General features: G+C 37.2%; 1 protein-coding gene across 3 annotated transcripts in view; it reads right to left on the bottom strand.

The window, feature by feature from the left end:
• Window positions 1-22,731, bottom strand: part of NELL1 (neural EGFL like 1) — a 689,563-nt gene that overhangs the window by 150,101 nt on the left and 516,731 nt on the right. For all 3 annotated transcript variants that reach the window (XM_008148966.3, XM_008148967.3, XM_054725521.1), the window contains one exon: window positions 16,326-16,421. In XM_008148966.3, the coding sequence (XP_008147188.2) occupies window positions 16,326-16,421 (96 nt within the window). The remainder of the gene's footprint in view (window positions 1-16,325; window positions 16,422-22,731) is intronic.

The raw sequence follows: 22,731 nt of genomic DNA, 5'->3' as shown, positions 1-22,731 counted from the left end.
AAAAAGGAAAATGAAAAATGAGGGAGAAGTAATCAAACAACTAAAAGACCGGTCTAAAGATCTGACACCCAAATAATAAGAAAAATAATATATAAAAAAATATAAAAACATGCAGGGTTGTAGATCATCCAAGGCTTTTTTCTAATTCCAGAAATGAAAGCAGGAAATTCCACATTGGAAGGTTCTTCAGTGTGCCCAGAACAGTGGTTTAGTAACAGAACAGATGCTCACAAAGGTACTACATCATCAAATATTATAACACTACAGTTTAAAAAAGAGGTTTAATGCTCCAGAAAAATTAAAGTAGGTGTCATACAAACGATCAAGAAGAAAATGGCACTGCATTTCTCAAAATTTACATTACAAAATATTACAGTCGTGTTATTCCTATGACATTCTGAAGAATAAACCTAGTTAGCCTATGATTCTATACCCATCCAAACTATCAATTAAATATAAAGGGAGTGTAAAAACATCTTCAGACATGCAACATTTGAACAATGTTTCTTCTACACTTTCTCAAGAAGCTAATGAAGTATGTGCTCCATAAAAAGTAGGGTATAATAAATAAAAAAAGGAGAAATAGGCAGTATTCAGGAGATGAGCAACTGGATAAAAAGATATTATGTTTGAAAGAAGATCCAAAGAAAACAGCTGTGTTGTAGATCTAAAGAGATTCCAGCATAAAATAGAGGAGGTTAGAAGGGTCTTGAAAAACTTTCCTTATGAAGTTAAAGTTATAAAACATAAAAAGCACTTCAAAATATTGGGGGATATTATTTGAGGAACATCTGGGGTTGAAATAAAAAACTGAGCAACAATAACAAAATGAGAAAATTGTTAAAGCCAGGGAAACCAAGCTTTTGTGTAATAGCAGAGAAGTAATGATAGCTAACTCCATAGCTCACTTGTAAATATCACTTACATAGACATAATAAGGTAAACAACAAATATTGATCTAAGAAAAATAGAAGAAATAAATGGGAAGTGTTCATATATGTAAACGTGTGCTTATGCCTGTACACAGGAGCTGTGGGTGAGAGGTAAAAAACAACAACTAAATATTTATCTTCCCTGGAGATTAATAGATAATACCTAAAATAGAAAAATCAAGAAAATAATAACAATATTATTATTATTATTATTATTATTATTATTATAGATGTGGGGAAGTAACATAGTTTTTCATAACTAGTCATGTAGAACTACTTGATTTTAAAACTATATGCATTCGAAAGAACAAACAGGCTCAATACTTAAAAGGGCTGAAGACGATTAGGCACTTCACAAAGCACTAAAATTAAATGGACTACACCAGGCGTCCTCAAACTATGGCCCGCGGGCCACATGCAGGTGTTTTTGCCATTTTGATTTTTTACTTCAAAATAAGATATGTGCAGTGTGCATAGGAATTTGTTCATAGTTTTTTTTTTAAACTATAGTCCGGCCCTCCAACGGTCTGAAGGACAGTGAACTGGCCCCCTGTTTAAAAAGTTTGAGGACCCCTGGACTATACGCATATAGTATAAGATCAACTATATTAGTCATCAGAAAAGTGCAAGTAAAACCACAACATAATATCACAACAGCAGTATGGTTAAAATGAAAAAGACAGACAGTAAATAAGTACTGATAAAATTATGATGCAACTGTAATTCTTATTACTACTGGGAATGTAAATAGGTACAATGACTTTGGGAAACTGTTTGACAGTATCTATGAAAACTGAACCAACACAGACCCAGCAAATCTATTCTTTCATATACAAATAGAAATGCTTATATATTTCTATGGTCACATATGGTCACCCAAAGATATATACAATAATATTTATTGTAGCAAAATAACCAAAATTGGAAAAAACTCAAATGTCCAACAACACATTTTGTCATATTCAAAAAATGAAGTCTATTCCACAAGGAGAATTTAAAAATGACAAATACAAGCAACAATATGGATAAAGCTCACAAATCTAATGTTGAACAAAAGAAGACAGACACAAAGGAGGTCTTACAGTTTGATTCTATTTGCATGATGCTCAAACAGGCAAAACTGAGCCACAGTATTAGAAATCAGGACAGTGGTTCGTCTTGGTGGGGTCTTAGAAGAGGACAGGAGACAGGGAGTCTGGGATACAGATAGTGTTCTATTATTCAAACATGCTTTTAGTTTATAAAAATTCATTGCGTGGTAGAACCATGTCTTGTGAGCTTCTCTATCTACTTGCAACCTTTCAATAAAAGCTCCTTTACTTTTTTTGTTTGTTTGTTTTCCAGAGCTCCTGCTTTCCCCTTTTCATCCACTATTAGTATTATTTTAAGGCCCTAGATACCCCCTTAGATAAAAGGAGACAAAATGTGATATTTACAAATCAAAGATCTGACTCGATAATAACTCTGCTAAATATTTCACAACTGAAGATAGAAAGAGAGGGTGATTTAAATACATAATTCAAGAAATAATTTTTCGGGAATTCCTTCAATAGGGCAGATAGCTAAGAACTTATTAAAACAGCAGAAACTGCCAATGGTGCTGTGGAAGCAAATTGTAGTCTCAAACCTAACAGCTGTTCAAGCCTCAGTTTCCTCACCTATAAAATAAGGATAATAACAGCATCGCTCCTATAATTCATTTAAGTACTTACAGTAGTGGCTGGCAAATAGCCACCTCAAAAATACTAGTGATAGATATGTTAATAGACAGGAAAACAGAATTAAGGTTCCTCTCAAATACCAAGCACTTGTGAGCTACTAACTACTAACAGGTAAGCAAGATGGTTCACTCCATGAAAATGTATTTACTTGCCACTAAAATAGATTTTCTTTGAGGGGGAAGTGAGCATTAAATCAGGGAAATATCTTCAGGTATATACAAACAGACTTCAGATCTTTCCAGAAATGTCCAAATTATTTATACAATACTTACTTGCAAACATCTGGTCAGAGATCTGGTTTCTCTCTTTCTAAAATTTCACTTCTATGAGGATGTGGTTTGTCATGTACTAACTTGTAGGGGGTGTATTTTGAGATAATGTGTAATTACTAGAGGCCTTGTGCACAAATTCATGCACAGGTGGGTCCCTCGGCCTGGCCAGCAATTGGGCCAATCAGGGCTGGCAGGCTGTGGGGAGGGACCACAGGAGGTTGGTTGTGGGAGCGCAATGACCACCAGGGGGCAGCTCTTGCATTGAGCGTCTACCCCCTGGTGGTCAGTGTGTGTCATAGTGACTGGCTGACTGGTTATTCAGTTAACCGGTCCTAAAGGTAGCTTAGGCTTTTATATATGTAGATTAGTCCCTATTGGGGTGGTATCACCACTGAGAGGCTCACGTTGCCTTTATTCCATTTTGAGTTCAAAAATTGGAAAGGTGGAACTAAAAGACTCAGATATTTGAATATCAGCTCAGTGCTTACAGATTCTATAAACGTGGGCAAGTCACTTTAACCTACATGAATATGTTTCTTTGTCTGTAAGATGAAAATTAATTTAACTTCACAATGCTTTCTTGAGATGCTTTAAAAAGAAAATGCCTTTGAAAGAGTCTGTGATTATAATGTAAATATCAGCTACAAGTAATAACATTGTCCTCAAATACAAAAGCTATAGATGACAGTCTGTATACTGTGTCTCTTTACAATCTACTAATTTATTATCACCTGCTATGCACTAATTGGGCTTTCTCTAGTCCTTACAACAATGTTGAGAAGTAACTGCAGATTGAAAAGTTATATAACGTGGACAGTGCCACATAGTGAGTGGCTGATCCAGCTTGTGAAGTTATATTGTTACCCACTGTCCTGTGAGAATGCCCAATGGGTGAAAGGGTATTACAATGGCATCCTTCTGGCATTTTCAAGATTAAGTCTCTATATTAATGACTTGGGGCCAAGAGAAATGAATACTCCTGTAGGAGGGAGGTTGGGGGGTGGCATGACATAATAATGAAGAAAAAAATTAAAGCATAAAATTTTAAACCACCAGAGAATAATTCAATTCCCAGCTGTCCCTCTTATTAGTGTTATAAATATGAACAGGTTCTTTAATCTCTTAGCCTCAGTTTCCTCATCTGTAAAACTAAGATGATGATAATATATCCCCTGTGGAGTTGTTAAGAGATTCAAAGAGTGATGATACAGTGCCTGGAAACAAATGTTCAAAATTTGTACTATATGAAATATTACTGTTACAAGGTCCCCTTCTAAGAAAGAGCATACTAACTAAAGTATAGTAAGGAAAGTTAGTTTCTCAGGACATCAGTGTGATATAAATGAAATACAGAGGAATAATCATGGCACACTCAGAATTCAGAGGTCAACTGAGAAAATAACATGCAAGAGATCAGCTCTGACAGTTGTCAAAGCCCTTTTAATCGTCTCACCTTTTTGAAAAAGGCAACAAAGGACTGTGTTTTAAGCCTGAGCTTTGAGGTACAAAGAACTGTTCAAATCACAACTTTGGTACTTCTTAGGCCTGTAACCTTGGGCATATGACTGTGCAGTTCTTATTCTCAACTTATTCAATAAATGAGGACAATCATTCATCCACTCAATAAATATTTCTTGAGTGCATACTAAGTTCTAGGCACTATGCTGAGGTTTGGAGCTATAACAGCAAACATGAACAAAAGTCTCAACCTTCAGGGAAGGGGGACAATAAATAAGATATCAATAAATAAGTAATATATTCAGTGTCTTAAAAGGCAATAGTGCAATGAAAGAAAAAAGGCAGAGAATTGAGGTACTATCGTTTGGGGCAAGTTTTGGGGTTGCGATTTTAATGGAGTGGTAGGAAACATCTCACTTCAAAGTGACATTTGAGTGGAGCCCTAAAGGAAATAAAGAAATGAGTCATGAAGATATGGAGGAAGAAAATTCTAGAAAGAGAACACCAGCTACAGACACCTTCAGGTATACTTATATATATATGAAAAATGGCCAAATGGAGTGATATAAAATTTTATGATGAAATTAGACAAAAATATGGGGTTGGAGGATGCTGACTGATCCCAGACTTCTGAGTTGTGAGGTTTAAATAATAAGGTCCAACCCAAAAAAAGGTCTAGCCTAAGCATTAGAATTGCTAATAATTTAAACAGTTCCTTCATTATTCCTACTAAAATTTTCAGATACTGGGAAAGTATTGATTCTGTAAGAGACACTGATGAAAATATGTAGGAAAAAATATAAACATCTTCAAAATGCTGAAACATGGAGTTAATGGGCAATGCACAGTGACTGTGGTATTTCCACATCTCTGGAGACCAAGCACCTGGAAAAATTAAAGCTTGCCATCATTTTAGTAAGAGACAGAGCCATAATAATTTGCTGACAGTAAATCAAAAGTTCTTACAATTGCAGTTCACAGTTCAACATTTCCTTAACAAGTGATCCAGTCAAAAAGGGACTGCTTGGCAATTTCAGAACCAGGGAAGAGCCATTTTTGGGTAGGCTTCTCAGTGTCAGGGATGGGCTGTGACAGGCCAGGGCTTGTCTATGAGAGGAAGGGAAGAGTTGCTTATCCTCCTGAAATGACCCATCTAGTTAGTGCATGTATATCAAAGTTTCTTTATAGATGCTAAAGCGTCTGTCATTCAGGAACATGTTATGCAAATCCCATAAAAATGTCATTTATATAAATTATCATTAACACTTGGATGGGGATCAACAGGACCAGCAAGAAGGTTAGGGCATATACCATTTTGGTTTGGAGATACTATGTGTTAATAACTGTTATGTAAGTCAATATTTTGTATTTTGGGGGAAATGAAATTAAACATATATGTTGGCTATGCTACAAGGATAAGTGGTAGGAAGAAAGGGGATAAAAAACAGGTACACAACAACTAAATGTGATACATTTTATGAAAGGGAACACCAGGTTGATATGATGGAACATAGGGGTGGGGACTTAACCTTGTTAAGGAGCCTGAAAAATATTTCTGAAGTTTAAGATCTATATGAGAGAAAAAAGGGAGATGGGGACTGGATATGGTAGGGGGAGTGTGGGGGGGGAGATGGAAGAATGAAAGTAGAAGAAGAAAAATCAAAGACTTCCAGGGGGAGCAAATATCCCAGGCAGATGCCTAAAGTAGGGAGATTGCTGCTTTGAGAAAATCTGACAAAGTTCAGTGTGTGAGGACCATTGATTATAAGTGAATGAGGAAGAGGCTCAGTCATCAATAGCTACTGAAAGGAGGGTGGAGTTTATTCCAAGGGCACTGGAAACCATTTAACATTTGTAAGGGAAAATTATTTGATTGCATTTGTCTTTTTAGGTATTATACTGGCTACAATGCAGAAAGAACATTTTTTGGTAAGGGAGGAACAGGACTTGGGGTCTAGAGATTTGCCTTCTGTCATCACTCCAGGCAAAAATAAATAAATAAATAAAACAAAACACATTTGCCAGTGGTTTAGATTAGGCAGAAGGATTCAGAAAATAGACTGTGGTGATTGATTAAATGGGAAAGTGAGGGAGAATGAAAAGTCAAGGATAACTCTGACTACATAGGATCTAAAAATATCAGGGATGAAGGTGTGTGATTGACAGCAATAATTTGCTCATTCTTCCCAAGACATATCATGATGACAATAGTATGGCTTTGGAAACTAAACCAAAAACTAAAAGAAACTGTCATTAAATTATTTATTTATTCAACTTTTGGGCCACTTCTCTGGGCCCTGGAGATACGGTGGCAATAACACAAACACACCTTGCCCTCATGGAGCTTATATTCTGGCAGGGCAGTCAGACCACATACAAAAATCATGATTGTGTTGGAGAATAATTGCTCTGAAGACAATGAGACAGTGCCAAAGATGGAAAGATGTATTTAGTTGAGGGTGAAGATCTCTCAGAGGAGATAACATATGAGCAAAAACCTACATGACATAAGGGAACTGACCATGAAAATTCCAAGCAAACCCAACTGTAAAGGAAACATGACTAGCATGTCATAGAACAATCACAAAGACCATTGCATACCTTTCTCAGAGGAAAGGTATACAAGTGAGGGGGAGCACAAGGAATGTTGAGGGCAGAGAAGTAATAGGAAAGGGGGGCAGAGCATGGAGAGACTTACAGGCCATTGCAATGACTAACTTTTACTGAGTGACAATATGGAACACAGAGAATTTGAAGCAGAGCAGCAACTGAGTCTCACTTATTTTTAAACAATGTCCCTTTGACTGTTATGCTGTAAAGAAACTATAGTTGCACAACAGTGAAAGGGAGATGAGTTAGGAGGTTTTAACATGAATCTGGATTACAGATGAGAATGTCATGGGCAAGAGGAGTAGTGGTGGAAATCAGATGAAGATGTGTGAATTTTAGATATACAGTATTTAGAAGGTAGAGCAAGGATTTGGGTGTGAGATGTAAAAGAAAAGAGAAGTCAAAGATATCAAGATCTCTATCCAGAAAATGTGAAAGGACAGATTTTGCCATCAACTGGAATGAGGGGGACTACAGGAGAAGTAATTTGAGAGAGGGAAGAACAGGAGCATTCTAGATTAACAGAGACACTTAATGACCAATATTTTCTACTAGAGGCCTGGTGCATGAAAATTCATGCACTGGAGTGGGGGTTCCTCAGCCCAGCCTGTCCCACCTCACAGTCCGGGAGCCCTCAGGGGCAGGAGGCAACCTGGCGATCAGGAGAAGGCAACACCTCATCACACCTCTGCTGCTGCCACTGCTGGCAGCACAAGCCTCGGTCGGCCCTGGTTACCTGAGCCTCGGGCAGCCCTGGGCAGCTGGGCAGCTGCCATCTGTGCCTCTGATGTCAGCTGCGCAGCTGCCATTCAAGGCTTGCCTGTGCCTCAAGCCAGCCCTGGGCGACTGGGGGACTGAGGGGACTGGGGGACTCCAGAGGCAGGTGCGTGGAGTGGCCAGGCCCACCTGGGGGCAGGCCCAGCCTTGCTGCATGCCTGCCGCCCCAGCAGGGCTGAGGGGACTAGGCACCACCATCTTGTGGCTGTGGGCGCCGCCATCTTTGAGGGTGGGGCAGTAAATTAGCATATTCCCTCCTTTTTGGCTGTGGGTGCTGGCATCTTTGTGATGGCTTGCGGGTCAATTAGCATATTGCCTCTTTATTAGGATTATTTTGAATTAATATCACATATTTGTAATCAACATAAATCTGTTATGAACATTACAAACAAAAGCTTAGAGATTTGAAAAATGAAGGTGGATTTCAGTGAACAGAAGTACTTTAGAACGGGCTGGAATTTGAAATATATGTGTAGGAAAAGGAAGAGATAAAGCTGGAGAGGTAGGCAAAGACCCATAACAAAGGTCTTTAGTATCACACCTTGAGATTTGGACTTTATCTTGTAAGCACCAAGGATGTACAGAAAGGTTTTTCTTAGCAAAATATTCTTTACTGAAATCATCTCCTAGAATTTCCCCTTGGGACTCAATCTACTAAGCTACTAGTAAAATTGCTGTCACCCATAGGTAAATTCAAGTTCTCTTTAAATTAGAGAATGCTTTAAAACCACATTAGCCCACCAAGCTAGAAGATGCTTATGTTATCAACCACTGCAAAATGAATGCATTTATCTTGATGTTTGATTCATCATATTTTAGACCCAAGCGAACATTTTCAGGCAACTACCTTTTCTAATCAGGGGATCCTATTAGGAGAGAATGATGCAAATCGGAAGAGTTATATTCCTTCTCCTTCAGTCTACTGGCTTTAATTAGTCTTTTTCCACATGATTAACAGTGCAGTACATATTCTTGGATACAAAGATTTCTTGGATAGCAGTTACTAGGGAAGTTTGTAATTTCCAGGCTCTAATTCATATTTTCTCAGAAACATGGGTTTCCTTTCTGTTTAGCCACTGTGCTGCAAGTTACAGTGATATCTGCATTCTCCAGGGTATAAAATTAAAAAATGAGGGTATGAACCAAACTCCTGACTTTCACAGTTCAACAGTAGGAGCTTGCCTGATGGGAATAAAGAACTTCTCATCATCTAAATATTCAGGAATTATTTTCTGCATTACTAACTAGACAATGTAAACCCTAATAGATATCCTGTGTTCGACAGGGAAAGCCAATCTATTAAAAATTGGCTTTCCTCACCTTGCTTTCTGGAAAATCATGCTGACAAAGCTACTGGAAATATACAACATTTATATACTATTCCTCTTAATGGCATTCTTCTGAATGGAATTTTTCTCCTCCATCCTCAATATGATATACTCACTAAAGCAGCATATTATTTGAGTCTCAATTTTACCAGCCAGTAAATTGAGGATAGATTCCACAATAGATATCATCTCTAGATACCTACTGTGTGCTACACACTCTATCAAGTGATCTAATTAGACTATCTCATTCAATTTCACAACAATATTATGATATAGGTAATACTGATATCAATTTTTAGTGGCAAACTGAAGCTTAGAAACATTGCATATATCTCATTCCATATCACAGATTCCAATAAATAGTGGAACCCCAACTCAAACTAAACTAACATGACTTCAAAGATTGTGCTCTTAAACCCTGTTTTTTCACTCTCTTCCTGCCTTAGGCACAATAAAGATATTGAAAGGAAAATAAAAGTAAAGTACATAATCAAGTAGAAAAGTATGGCTCATTACTCACAGGAGAACATCATTTATTTGGCCTCCCCCATAATCTGTTAGGTTTAATTTGCCATTTAATTTGCCTTTCAATATCAGTTGCCTCTTGATCATATGATAATATGATAATATGATCAAGAGGCAACTGATATTGGAAGGTGTATAGATTTGGATTCAGTCATACATGGGTTGGAATCCATTTCCACTAGTGATTGGCTGACTAAACACTTATACAAGTCCTCATAAGTTTGATGGTTGCCAGATTAAAGGAGGTGGGGTAGCTAAAAATGGTGAAAGGATTAGAAAGTACAAATTGCCACTTACAAAAATAGCCACAGGGATATAATGTACAACATAGGGAGTTTAGTTAATAAGATTGTATGGTGTCAGATGGGTACTAGACCATTAAGGTGATCAATTCGTACATTACATAAAAATATAATTACTATACTGTGCATCTGAAACTAATATATTGTATGTCAACTGTAATTGGAACATTTAAAAATTAATTAGAAAAAAAAAAGAACAGGGCTTTTTAATAGTTCCAAGTAGCTCTGAGAGTTAAGTGGCAACTTCATTTTGGAGGCATGGGTAAGTGTATTAGGTCTTTAGCTCAGTTTCTCCATTATAGCTTAAAGGTGAAAGTTGAGTGGGTAGAACTGAGGAGAGGAAGGGGGTCCTCAACAAGGTCCTCTAAGTTCCACAGCTGAACTCAATGCTGAGCTGCTCTAAAGATGAGATGTTCTTAGTGTCCATGAGTGTGGTCTCCTCTCATGCTCCAACCCAATGCCTCTCCTCTGCCATTCTATATCCCTGCAAAGGTCCCATGCAGGCCATAGCTCCTCACACAAATTCACATCCATATAACTTGGATAAAATTTTAAAAGAGCATCTGTGACCAATCCTTTTTGGTAGTTTCAACTGGATGAGCAACTCAGAGAGACCTCAAATTCTCATATTTCCTTTTTTAGTGATGCCACAAAAGCCCTGCTTACTCTTTTTTGGGCATCTATCCATTACACAACAACAACAACAGCAATGTTAATAATAGAAGCTGCCATTTACATGTGCCAGACAACCAGAAAGATCCTGTTGATAAAAGTTAAATAAATCTTCAGACTGCCAAGATGTTGAAGAGGCACATATGCACTCATCCCAGATGCTTTCTCCACAGTGCTGTGATGGGTGGGAAGAAAGCAGAAGAATATTTTCCATTAACAGAATGGAGCTATTATCTACCTTTTTAAAGGCTCTTAATTTTCCCCCTGACACAAGGATGGGCAGAGAAACTGCAAACAGATGCATGCCAGTAGAGTTATCTGAAAATCAGGCAATATTTAAAATTTGGAAGAACATAGAAGTCTTTATTTCTGACCATTCTTTGCACCTGATGGGTGAATAATATGCATAGGGCAAACGATTACCCCCTTCTACATATCTGCAAGTCCCTGAGGCACAGAAAAAATAATAGAATAAATTAACTTGTAAAAAGTCATTTCCCTTTAAGAAAAGTTAATAGATCCTCAAGAACTTTTAAAAAGAAAGTCCTTTACATGGCTTTTATGTCCTCATAATATTAAGCTTTAAAAAGTATCACTTCTTATTACAAACAATTTATATTTACTGTAGAAAAAATAGAACATTTAGGTAATCAAAATAGAAAAAGTAACTACTGGAAGCCATATTGAGAATGAATAATGCTGTTAAACTTGTTGCTATTATTAATTTCCCAGAATATTCTTGATCAGATATTTAATACACTTTACAAAGGCTTGGGGACTGTGAGAAGTGCAATGGTTATGTGCATTTATTGAATGATATTTACAATAAATGAACCCATTTGGAAACCAATGAGGGGAAAGGTCAAGGTCTGTTATTTTTATAATATCAGCATGTTTTTAAACTATTTTTAATGCTACACTATGGTATAGCTTATAGCTTGACTAATATTGTCCAACTCTCACTGTCTGATTCACAAGGCACTGGTTATAAGTACCTGATGTCTATACAATTGTATTGACACAATCTATAACTCATGTAATATACAAATAGGAAAATGCAGTAAAATTATTTGTCTGATCTATACCACCACAAATAACTATCTTGATTTATAGCAGTTGAAACTCATACTAAAAGTGACTAACTGAGAACTCTTATATTAAATAAAGCACTTTATAGCAAATAAAGTTACCATCTTACTACATACATTGAAAAAATTATTCTAACAAAGAAATAATAAAGGGTTTTCTTCTTCTTTCAGGAGAACACAAGGGTTAGAGTCACATGGTCCTTGGGTGGGGTTGAAACATCCACGTTTACTCCAACAACAAGAGGGTGAGGACATAGAACAGGCCCAGCTTCTACCTCAATCTTGTCCCATAAGAAAATGTCCCCCATACAGCATATATGGATATCAGCTAGTCCCTGGCTCTTGAATGGTTAAGAATTCTCTAAATATAGTAATAAGCACTTCTAAGAATGTTCAAGAGATGCTTTAAAAATACTTGTCTACCAAAAGTGCTTGTAATCTTGTAATGTGTATGTTATCAAATACACTGAGATACATTTATCTAATATATGTCTGTGTACACACACACACACACACACACACACACACACACTTTTTTTAAATGTTTAAAATGCTACATCTAGACCTGGCATTGCCAAAAGGTCAATTTAATTTGTACCCAGGTGACAATTTAATTTGTACTCAGGAGACATTTGGCAATGATAGGAGACATTTTTGATCATCATGGCTGGGGGTTGGAGTACTAATGCTATCTAGAGGGTAGAGCCCATTGATGCTGCTAAGCATTAGGAAACCCCTAACTAGACATAGTTTATTTAATACCTTACATTTAATTTCTACTTATTGTTGCTTGCAAATTTGCTTAATACCAAGTAGAAAACAGTGTGATTCACATTTCAGAGGATGATGTTCTGCTGTTTTATGGCAGGTAACATACTTATGGATTTAGTGTAGCTACTTGATTTTACATTTGGAGAGACTCTAGGAAGACTGCATTGTTTCACTTTGTGTGATGGCTGGCTATGTATGTCAGTGTGACATGATATCCTAAGAAGAGAGCTTTTGCCAGCAGCCCTTTTCTAAAGAGTAGCAAAACTATTTTTCTTACTGATACCTGATTCATCTCCCTCTATACATCTTGATATTAAATGTGAAACAAAATCAAAGCTAAGGGAACAGAGACAGAACAAAGGGTAAAAAGACCCACCATAATATGTTATTCAGAAACATATGTTTGCTTATATTGAATGGGGTTATGAAAAGTTTAAGTTTACTAAAATCTCATCACCATAAAATAAAAGGTGTTGTACATCTTTGAGTTATATGGCAAACACAAGTGGGACTTTTAACTCCAGATAGGCATTTTATTTAACAAATGATTTCAGTAATTTAACTAACGGTACTTGTATTCTGAAAGGCTAAATATCACAAACAATAAATAAAACCAGTAACTAAGGGAACCAAGGGAAATATTTTTAAGACTAAATATAAGCAGATTTTGTATGGCTCAAAAGGGACCACTTAGTTAGTCTTGTTAAATATATTTTATTGATTTTTTATAGAGAGGAAGGGAGAGGGATAGAAAGTTAGAAACATCGATGAGAGAGAAACATCGATTAGCTGCCTTCTGCACACTCCCCACTGGGGATGTGCCCGCAACCAAGGTACATGCCCTTGACTGGAATCGAACCTGGGACCCTTGAGTCCGCAGGCTGATGCTCTATCCACTGAGCCAAACCGGTTAGGGCCACTTAGTTAGTCTTAAAATTAAAAAAAGCAAATCAGAGATTTAGTGTGATCATGCCATAGACAGTTACAATGCACTTGCATTTTTCCTTTGCACCCTAAGTCTCAAAGCATCTAGCATCACTAGTATATGGCAAATAGCATTACTCATGCTATTTGCTAATGATCTACATGATAAAATAATTCAAACAAGATATGGGATACATTTTCAGTATTTGTCCTATAATTTTTCTAGATTCCTTGCACACAATGAACTGAAATATATGTACTTTATCCTCTCCACAAAAAATTTCATACAATTAGAATATTGGTGAAGATGAAATACTGCCATTTGCGACAGACAATATAGATGGACCTTGAGAATATTATGCTAAGTGAAACAAGTCTGTCAGAAAAAGCCAAGAACCATATGATTTCACTCATATGTGAGATATAAAACTGAAACTCATAGACACAGACAACAGTATGGTAGTTACCAAAGAGAAGGAGGTGGGGTAGTACAGGGTAAAGGTGGCCAAATATATGGGGATGGAAGACGATGTGACTTCGGGTGGTGGGAACACAATGCAATATACAGATCATGTATCACAGAAATGTTCACTTGAAACCTACATGATCCTATTAATCAATGTCACCACAATAAATTTAATTAAAATTAATATTAGCCAATATTAAATAGGATGGTTTTGCTACTGATGGGAGATAGCATTACATGCAAAGAGACCTTGTTATTTTATTTTAATTTTTCCTTAAAACAACTGTGCAAGAATTCAAGAATATGCAATCTCAATTTTAACTTTTACATAGGAACTCATGTCCTGCCTATCTCTGTTTTACGTTTTCCTCTGACCTTGACTTTCTCCTTTAATTCTAACTTTTCTTGTTTCAGGTAATAAAACAGAATGTAAGCATTAATTCAACCAACGTCTTACTGAGCAAAGAAGAAGATACAGTCAAATCAACAAACCATAAGAAATGATAATTAATTTTTCCTAGGCTGCCACCAATTCACCCCCAGGTTTAAAGTCAATGTTCTACCCCAATTCTTTATAATGTAAAGATAATAAGAACATCGGAGTAGATTCTCCGGTTAAATATCACACTAATATAACAATAACCGATTTAAAACAAGTAACCAGAGGTGCTTGGTGAAGTGTAGCTTCATGGACCCTCCCCGAGATATCCTGATTGACCATGTCTAGGTTGGTGGCCCAGGGATCTGGGTTCTAACAGGAAGTCCATGTATTGTTTTGAGAAACACAGGCAAGGATTTATAATGCAGGCTTTGTGGAATTTTATTCTCAGTCCTAATACTAACTGTAGCATTGCAAAAGTTACTTCGCTTGGCTAAGCTTTATTTAGCTATTTATAAAATAGGAGTAATAGTATTTATCTTTTTTGTTTATTCTTAATATATTAAAATATTCATTTAAAGGACCTAACACATAATTAATACATAATAAATGGTGTATCATTACTGGTAGTATCCATTATCATCAACACTATCATCATCACCATTCTGTCCCCATTAATTCCTGTACAACTCATTTTAGGGGAACACAGCAGTGCTAGCGGACATAATGAGAAACCTTTACATGTATTTGTTTTTTCACTTTAGAAAACCTAATTAAAATCTAATGCACTGAAATGAAGGCATGTGTTCTAAGTTACCATTAAGTTTCTTTGCTTTTGGCAAGAATTCTCCAGCTCCATGTGGTAATTCTCATGCTGCTCAGAGGCAGTACTTGGCTCTTTTATGTGTCTTTTTAAAGAACAAACCAATAATTTTATTTCATAAATGACATTCGCTTCATTGATAATATAATAAAATATGGAAACAACAATGCACATATTGTTTGTTGTCTTCCTTGTTGAATAATTTACATGTTACACTTTGACCTGTTTTTGAAAGGACTGGCTGCCTTATACAGGCAGTGCAAAGTAATACGTAGAACAAGTTGGGGTATAATAACTAGGATCATTTAAAAATGTATTATCTAATTTCAGAAATCTTTTTACATGAAGGAAAGGAAACCATAGCTTTGCTTCAACAGTTGGCATTAAAGCCATCCTCTCTCTCATCGAATAACAGACATAATGACTACATCATCACATTTCCATATTTTTATGCTGCACTATAAGAAGTGTCAAGTGTGATATTCCAGACTCAGGAAAAAACACAAAACAGTAATTTTAAACCAATAAAACTTATGGGCAAATACACAGAAATATTCAATTTTGCATGACAAGCCCTCTCGCTTGCACAGATATATATGTGTACAGTGGCACACTGGCATTGATGGTCAATTTAATTTGTACCCAGGTGAAAGGACGTCTCCAATTAATAAGACAGCTGATTTCACCAAATAGCATCAAGTATAAACACTACATTTATTGCAAGTAGAATGATGCACATGATGAAATCTTACAAATACTAAACTGGCTTCTATTATCAGGACCGGGAATAATAATGTTCCTAATAAACCAATATTAGAACCAAATCCCAAGCACACCAATAAACCTGCTGCCAGAGTTATTTAATGTGCTGTAAGGCAAGGAGCATGTGGTTTTAATCTAGATTCTGTGGGCACAGCAGACTGTTGTAACTCCAATAGTCCTGTGTGATGCTACCCCCAATAGCTGGTAATTGGGGCAGGTCAGTTCTTCAGGCTTTTTCATCAGCACTGAAAAGGCACACTCCAAACCACAGCAGAGAAAGACTCAATCTTGCTCTATTAGAAACATTGCAGGGAGGACAAATGAAGCTCTATTTTCAGAGGGAGGATGCCAATTATATAGTAATCAAACGTATCCATTTTGGGGAGCTACATCCCCCAGCGAGACATACTGCATCAAGTCAACCCACAATACTATCTATATTCCTTGAGAACGAGTTCCCCTTCCCTCTGAAAGTCTTTCTCCCCACCCCACTCCCCAAAAAGGGCTAAGGTTACCTTTCTCGCAGTGGCTTCCTGTGAATCCGGAAGGACAGACACATTTGTTAGGCGCCACGCATGTTCCACCATATCTGCAGCCCTCTTCGCAGAATGCTGTTGCAAAGGAATGAGGGAATTTCTATTAGATAAAATGGGAATAAGAAAACTCAGGGTAAACGGCATAAGCATTGAAATCATTCATTCTTTGTTGCATAGGAAATGCATAGCTGTGTTGATATATTTAAAAGTTTTGGCTGTGAAAATAAATAAATGTATTAATACTTCACTGATTTACATAAGGTCAATTGTGATAATGGAGGTAAAGTGTTTAGCACTGGGCTGGAATGTGCTAAATGGTAACTAGTATGAGCAGCTATTACGGTTGCTATTGTGACTTATTATTGACATATTTGAAATCAAATAGGCTAGACCAAGTAACTAGAAAGGATAGCACTGGAACAAAAGCAAAGGCAGGCATTTTAAATACTCATTTTATAACCACTTTTTTTCCTCTAAACATCTTTATTTCAATAAAAACATTTTTACATTATCTTTAAAATAGTTGGATAGACATAATTTTGATAACATAAGAAATTCAACTAACCAGTTATTTTTGAATATTTAAGATGTTTCCAATATTTCTGTACTAAAACTGATGCCTTGCCAGTATAGCTAGAATGTTTAGTACACCCCAAATTATTTCTTTAGGGAAAAGGGCTCAATGTGAAAATACAGTTTTAGAGAGGAGTTCGTTAAGCCTTTTGACAAGCATTGCAAAGTTATCCAACTCCATCTCAGTGCTACCCTGCTAGCCTTCCCACAGTGGGTAAGCTCCCCTCATTACACACCCGAATAGCATAGCATAGCTCCATGTACAGCTCCATACACCTCTCCTTTGTATTATTAAGTATTATTGTTTATTTATGTATAAATGCTTATCATTTCCTGTCTTAACTCGTTGGGATTGTGCGGCCCATAAGGACAAGCCACATGCTTCTTTTTGCTTCCTGTTGTACATACAATGCCTTAGTAGCTGAGAGCATGGTAGATGCTCAAAACATATTTGCCTAGTGGATTAACTTATATGCTGCAGGTTGTTCTGACAGAAAAACTCTTCCTCCAACAACTCTGCAGCACTTCCATCCAGAACAACTTACTATGCAACCTTGCTGGATAACCGATAACTTAGTGTTCTACCGCTGCAAAATGTCTCATTAAGGAAGACGATTGCAACTTGTTAACCCAGGGTTTCTTTTATTCACAGAAGAGCTAGGTGAGCAAATTATTTTATTTATAATTGCAGTTCGAAAATGTCAGCCTCGAAAAATGTCATGGCTATATTTTGCCATCATCACATAAATAAGGTGGGTTTAACTTCAAAAAAGCCACAGAACCTCTTGAGGTAGTTGAACGCTAGTTCAAATGCACAGAAATTCTCATAATGTTGTCATTTTTCACATCATTTAATATCTACTATATGATTTAACATTTTGGAGCTTTGCAATTAATTGTGAATTCCTTTTCTCCTGCCCAAAGACAAACAATGGGTACCTCTTTCCAGCCTTTAACTACTGTGAACCTATGCGCGAGCGCGCAAACACGCAAACACACACACACACACACACATGCACACACGCACACATGCACACACGGTCTTGTCCCAAAAATTGCATCTCGTGGGCTCTGGTGATGGACATTTCAGAAGTGTAGCTCCATGTCAAAGTTACTAAGAGAACAGTAAATAGTCAAGTGTATTTGAAGCTAAAAGTGACAGATAGAAAGCCGTTAAAGAAGGTTTCAAGTGGCACCAAAAGAAGACAGAGGAAGCAGGAAGTTCAGCATGGGTTTTTCTTCAGTGATGTAGTCAAAGCAGCACTTGATCTAGATTTGTGTGTGAGCATACATTCACACGCATGTGCACACACAGATTATAGAACTGGTTAGGAGAGTTGGTGTTGTTTCATGATACATGTATGCTCCTGATTTATGCAGCCCTTAAAACAGGAACGATAATAGTTTTTGAAGAAAGCATGAGATGGCTGTGATGTCCTATGAATGTAAAGATGTGCACAGTGTACACCCCTATGTTCATAGCAGCACAATTCACCATCGCTAAGATTTGGAAACAGCCTAAATGCCCATCAGCAGATGAGTGGATTAGAAAACTGTGGTACATCTACACAATGGAATACTACGCTGTTATAAAAAAGAAGGAATTCTTACAATTTGCAACAGCATGGATGGAACTGGCGAGCATTATGCTAAGTGAAATAAGCCAGTCAGTGAAAGAAAAATACATGAACTCACTCATTTGTGGAATATAAAGAACATTATAAACTGATGAACAAAAATAGATACAGAGGCAAAGAAGCATCGAACAGACTGTCAAACTACAGCAGGAAGGCTAGAGGGGGAGGTGAGGTAAGAGATCAACCAAAGGACTTATATGCATGCATATAAGCATAACCAATGGACGCAAGACACTGGGGGGCGGTGAGGGCATGTGGCAGTGGGGGGAGAAAGGGGGAGGCTGGGGGAAGATAAATGGGGAAAATAAGGAGACATATGTACTACTATTTGTAAAACTTTAAACAATAAAATTAAATTAAAAAGAACCTACCTAATAAATGGGGATGTTATGAGGATGAAATGAGTTAACATTTGTCAGTGACTTTAAATTGTGTTTGGTGGATAGTGTTATAATGTACTTTTTAAAATAAAACTAATTATAATGATAATAATGCTATTATGACTGTGCATCATGGACCCAGAACAAATTTTACATCTAATATTCAGATAATTAAACTCAGCGTGAAGGTGTCCATTTTCACTGAGATGAGTTGCAATGACCTTGTGATTGATGCTTGCTTTAGTTCCCAATGAAGGTAGTTGTAGCCCTTATCATGGAACTATCAGAAAGCTGGTACTGTTTACACTGTAAACATGGTGAAGTAGGGGCTCAAAATTCAAGTTGCATCTAAGGCTACACAGGTAGTAAGTAGCAGAGCTAAGATTCAAAGTCTTACCTACTCTTCATATATTACAGTGCAGGTTTATCTGTAATCTAATAATTATACAGGCAGGCTTCTTCCTTTTTTGAATAGTTTCATAAGGGCTAAGGGAACTGAATACAAGTTAAAAAATACACACAAAAAACAATGTGCCAACCTAGCCAGTTTGGCTCAGTGGATAGATCGTCGGCCTGTGGTCTGAAGGGTCCCAGGTTTGATTCTGGTCAAGAGAACATGCCTGGGTTGCAGGCTTGATCCCCAGTGTGGGACATGCAGGAGGCAGCGGATGGATGATTCTCTCTCACCATTGATGTTTCTATCTCTCTCTCCCTCTCTCTTCTTCTCTGAAATCATATATATATATATATATATATATATATATATATATGAAAAATAATGTGTCAAATTGCACATGTGGCATTAAAAAAGGCAGGCAGGGAGCTGTTCAAATGCATGCACTTATAGTCTACCTCTGCTATGGTCTGAGCCTAGTCATATTTCATCTAATCTAGGCATATACTTACTATTTTTAATGGAATGGATCTCAAATAAAAGAAGAAATTCATTGCCTATATGCACCTTACATAAAACAACAGAATAATTTTTTTAAAAAATACCAAAAAAGAAGCATGTCATTCCAAACTTAAACTACTATGGGCAAATCAAGATCAATGCACATTTCCTTTAGATACCTCATAAAACATCTAAGCATATTGTTGTATCCTAGTCTGAAGTTTGTGGAAAAATCATGTGTATCTGGGTAGGTTCTTCTTGATCATTAGGAACCTAGCAGTTCAAAGAAAAGGATCCTGTTAGTCTGAGCACCTGTAATTTGCACAGCATCACTTGGCAGATGGCATGACCCAAACAAGAAGCCAAGTCCCCTCTGCATTTCTTTCTAGCTTATGAGGAAATGGGGTGGTAGAAACTACCTGGTCTAAATCCTTGCTCTGTAGGTAATAGCTCTGTGACCTACAGCAAATTATTTCACCTCTCTGGACCTAACTTTCCTCAAAAGCAAAACAGTAATGATAATAAGTATAACACTCAGGCTATGCAGCTTAAATTAAATTACCAACGAAAATGACCCGGCACAGGCACTGCCGATGGAATGTGCTCCAAAGCTACATGTGATTGGTGTTATTTATCAACAGGACTCTGCTTTTCTGAATAACAATGTTACTGTTCACTAGTTTCTGTTCTAGATTCTGAAGGTGCAGTGGTGAGACAGACAGCAAAGATCGCTGTGCTATGGAGCTTATTCTCCAGTGAGGGCACATTACCACTCTTTCCTGAACTTGATGGCCTTTGCAGTATCATGGGGCTTGCAATGGAACTTGGCTCCTCTGCAGACTCAGAAAAACTCAGGCATCCTGGTATGTTGCTCCTTTGTCAACCAATTTCCAGATTCCCAAGTATGGCTTGAACAGATTGTAGATACACAATAAGGTTACAAACCTGAACCTGCCATTGGTTATTAACTTACACTCCAGGGAGATAATGGATGGGGTCAACTCTAAAATGGCTTGATTTCTATTTCTGAAAGGACGCTTTGCATTGTGTAAGAAAATAAAATCACAGAACTCAAATTAAGGGAGAGTTAATTCACAGAAAGACTACTTTTTTATATTCAAATTTTCTCAGCATGAGTCATAACACTTGGAGGTTAAGGGAAACAAAATGAGAAGGTAGGTTTGCACATGTCAAGTGTGTGGATGCCCAGTATCCCCATCATGAGCTCAATTGGACAAGAATAGTTTTATACTAATAAAAAGTAATAGCCCTTCAAGTTCTAAACACTTCGCATGATCTTCTCAAACATGTGTTTAGTTCCGAAGGACACCATGTATCCTGATAAAATAAGGAAACATACACGTTCCAGCCATATGTTAGAAGGAAATCCTGCTTTCCTTGAGGAAGCATTTTCCTCCAGATCATTTCTGACCTCTCTTTGCCAGCTTTGCTCATTCTGCCCCTGCGGAGGTAGAGGAAATTATTCTATTGATAACTCTGGAAAAATCTATATCAGGCTGATGCGAGTCAGATGGGAAAAGCAGGAGGATGGGCTGGGAAGTGCCATATGATGAACATTTCTAGTTTATTTTGGACACTGAGGTATCAAGTGTGAATTACATTGTTAAAATAACTATCAGGACGTAAATAAAAGCTGTTCACTATGCATAATTACAGGGTGTCATGAACCAAAGATTGTAATTAATTTGGTTATGTGCACCTAAAATACAAAGTGGGGAGAAAATGTTTACAAATTGGTCATGCCTAGCAAAACTCCATGCCCACCCCACTTCTTGACTTCAGATGGCATCACTGTTTCCCTTCCTCCCTGGGATTGTTCTTCATTCTGTGTTCATTCTTAGCAAACTAGCTTGGTTTATAGACTTAAACTTATGTTTCCCCATCAAGCTCTGTCAATAACAGAAGCATCCCCTCCATGTTTTCTTTGTGGTTTATTCCTCACCTTGTTCAGAATATGATATTTACCACAGTTGCCTCAAATATTTTGATTGTCACAAGAGGTGTGTGGGGTCAGTGTGTTTACTGGCATTTGGTGAGCAGAGGACAGGGATGTTGCTAAACATCTTACAATGCACAGGGCAGCCCTGGATAACAAAGAATTACCTGGCTTAACATGTCAACAGTGTTGAGGCTGAGAAACTGTTACAACTTTACACAATTAAGTCTACTGAGTAGCTCCAGGAGCAAAACTATGTGATTTTAATCCCTTTCCCATCACTCCTTAAATTCTCCCCCCCCAAATACAGTTTAATATATAGAGAAAAGGTCAGGGTGAAAAGCATCCAGATAGTTAGTCTGGTATACAAAAACCAAACATGCAAATGTCTGCAATGATCACTTTTTATATCTCCATTCTGGTCTTAAGCAAAAAATATAGTGCATAGTTTAATATTTAATCATTGGCTCCACCAAATCACCTTCAACCCTACCACTTATTATATGTGTGTGTATTTACGGCTCTACTAGCCATTTCCATTCTACTTTTCAACAATAATAACAACAATAACAACAGTAGTAATGGTGATTCCATTTATCAAAGGCCCTTTAAGTGCCGTATAGACAGGAAACTCCCTTTCATCCTTACAGTAACTCTGTGAATTATTCATTTGTGTCGTCCTCATTGTCAGAAGAGAAAGCTGACTTCAAGAAGTTAAATAAGTTATCCCAGGTCACTATGTGGCTTCCTGGGTTTCAAACTCAGAGTTGCAACCACATGGTTAAGACATCTCCCTTTAGGGCTTGGCCACCCACTATAGGCAGACAATGTGCTGGGAACTAAGAAGTCTACAGCTGGGCATGAAACTGTCTCCATCCCTAAGAAGCTCACAATTGAGTAGCAGAGAGCGGCATGTCCAAAACCAAGCATACTGAAATGTGAT

The sequence above is a fragment of the Eptesicus fuscus genome, chromosome 13 (assembly GCF_027574615.1).
Source record: "Eptesicus fuscus isolate TK198812 chromosome 13, DD_ASM_mEF_20220401, whole genome shotgun sequence".
Taxonomy (NCBI): Eukaryota; Metazoa; Chordata; class Mammalia; order Chiroptera; family Vespertilionidae; genus Eptesicus; species Eptesicus fuscus.
The sequence above is the reverse complement of the archived record's forward strand: the minus strand, read 5'-3'. Positions and strand labels throughout refer to the sequence as shown.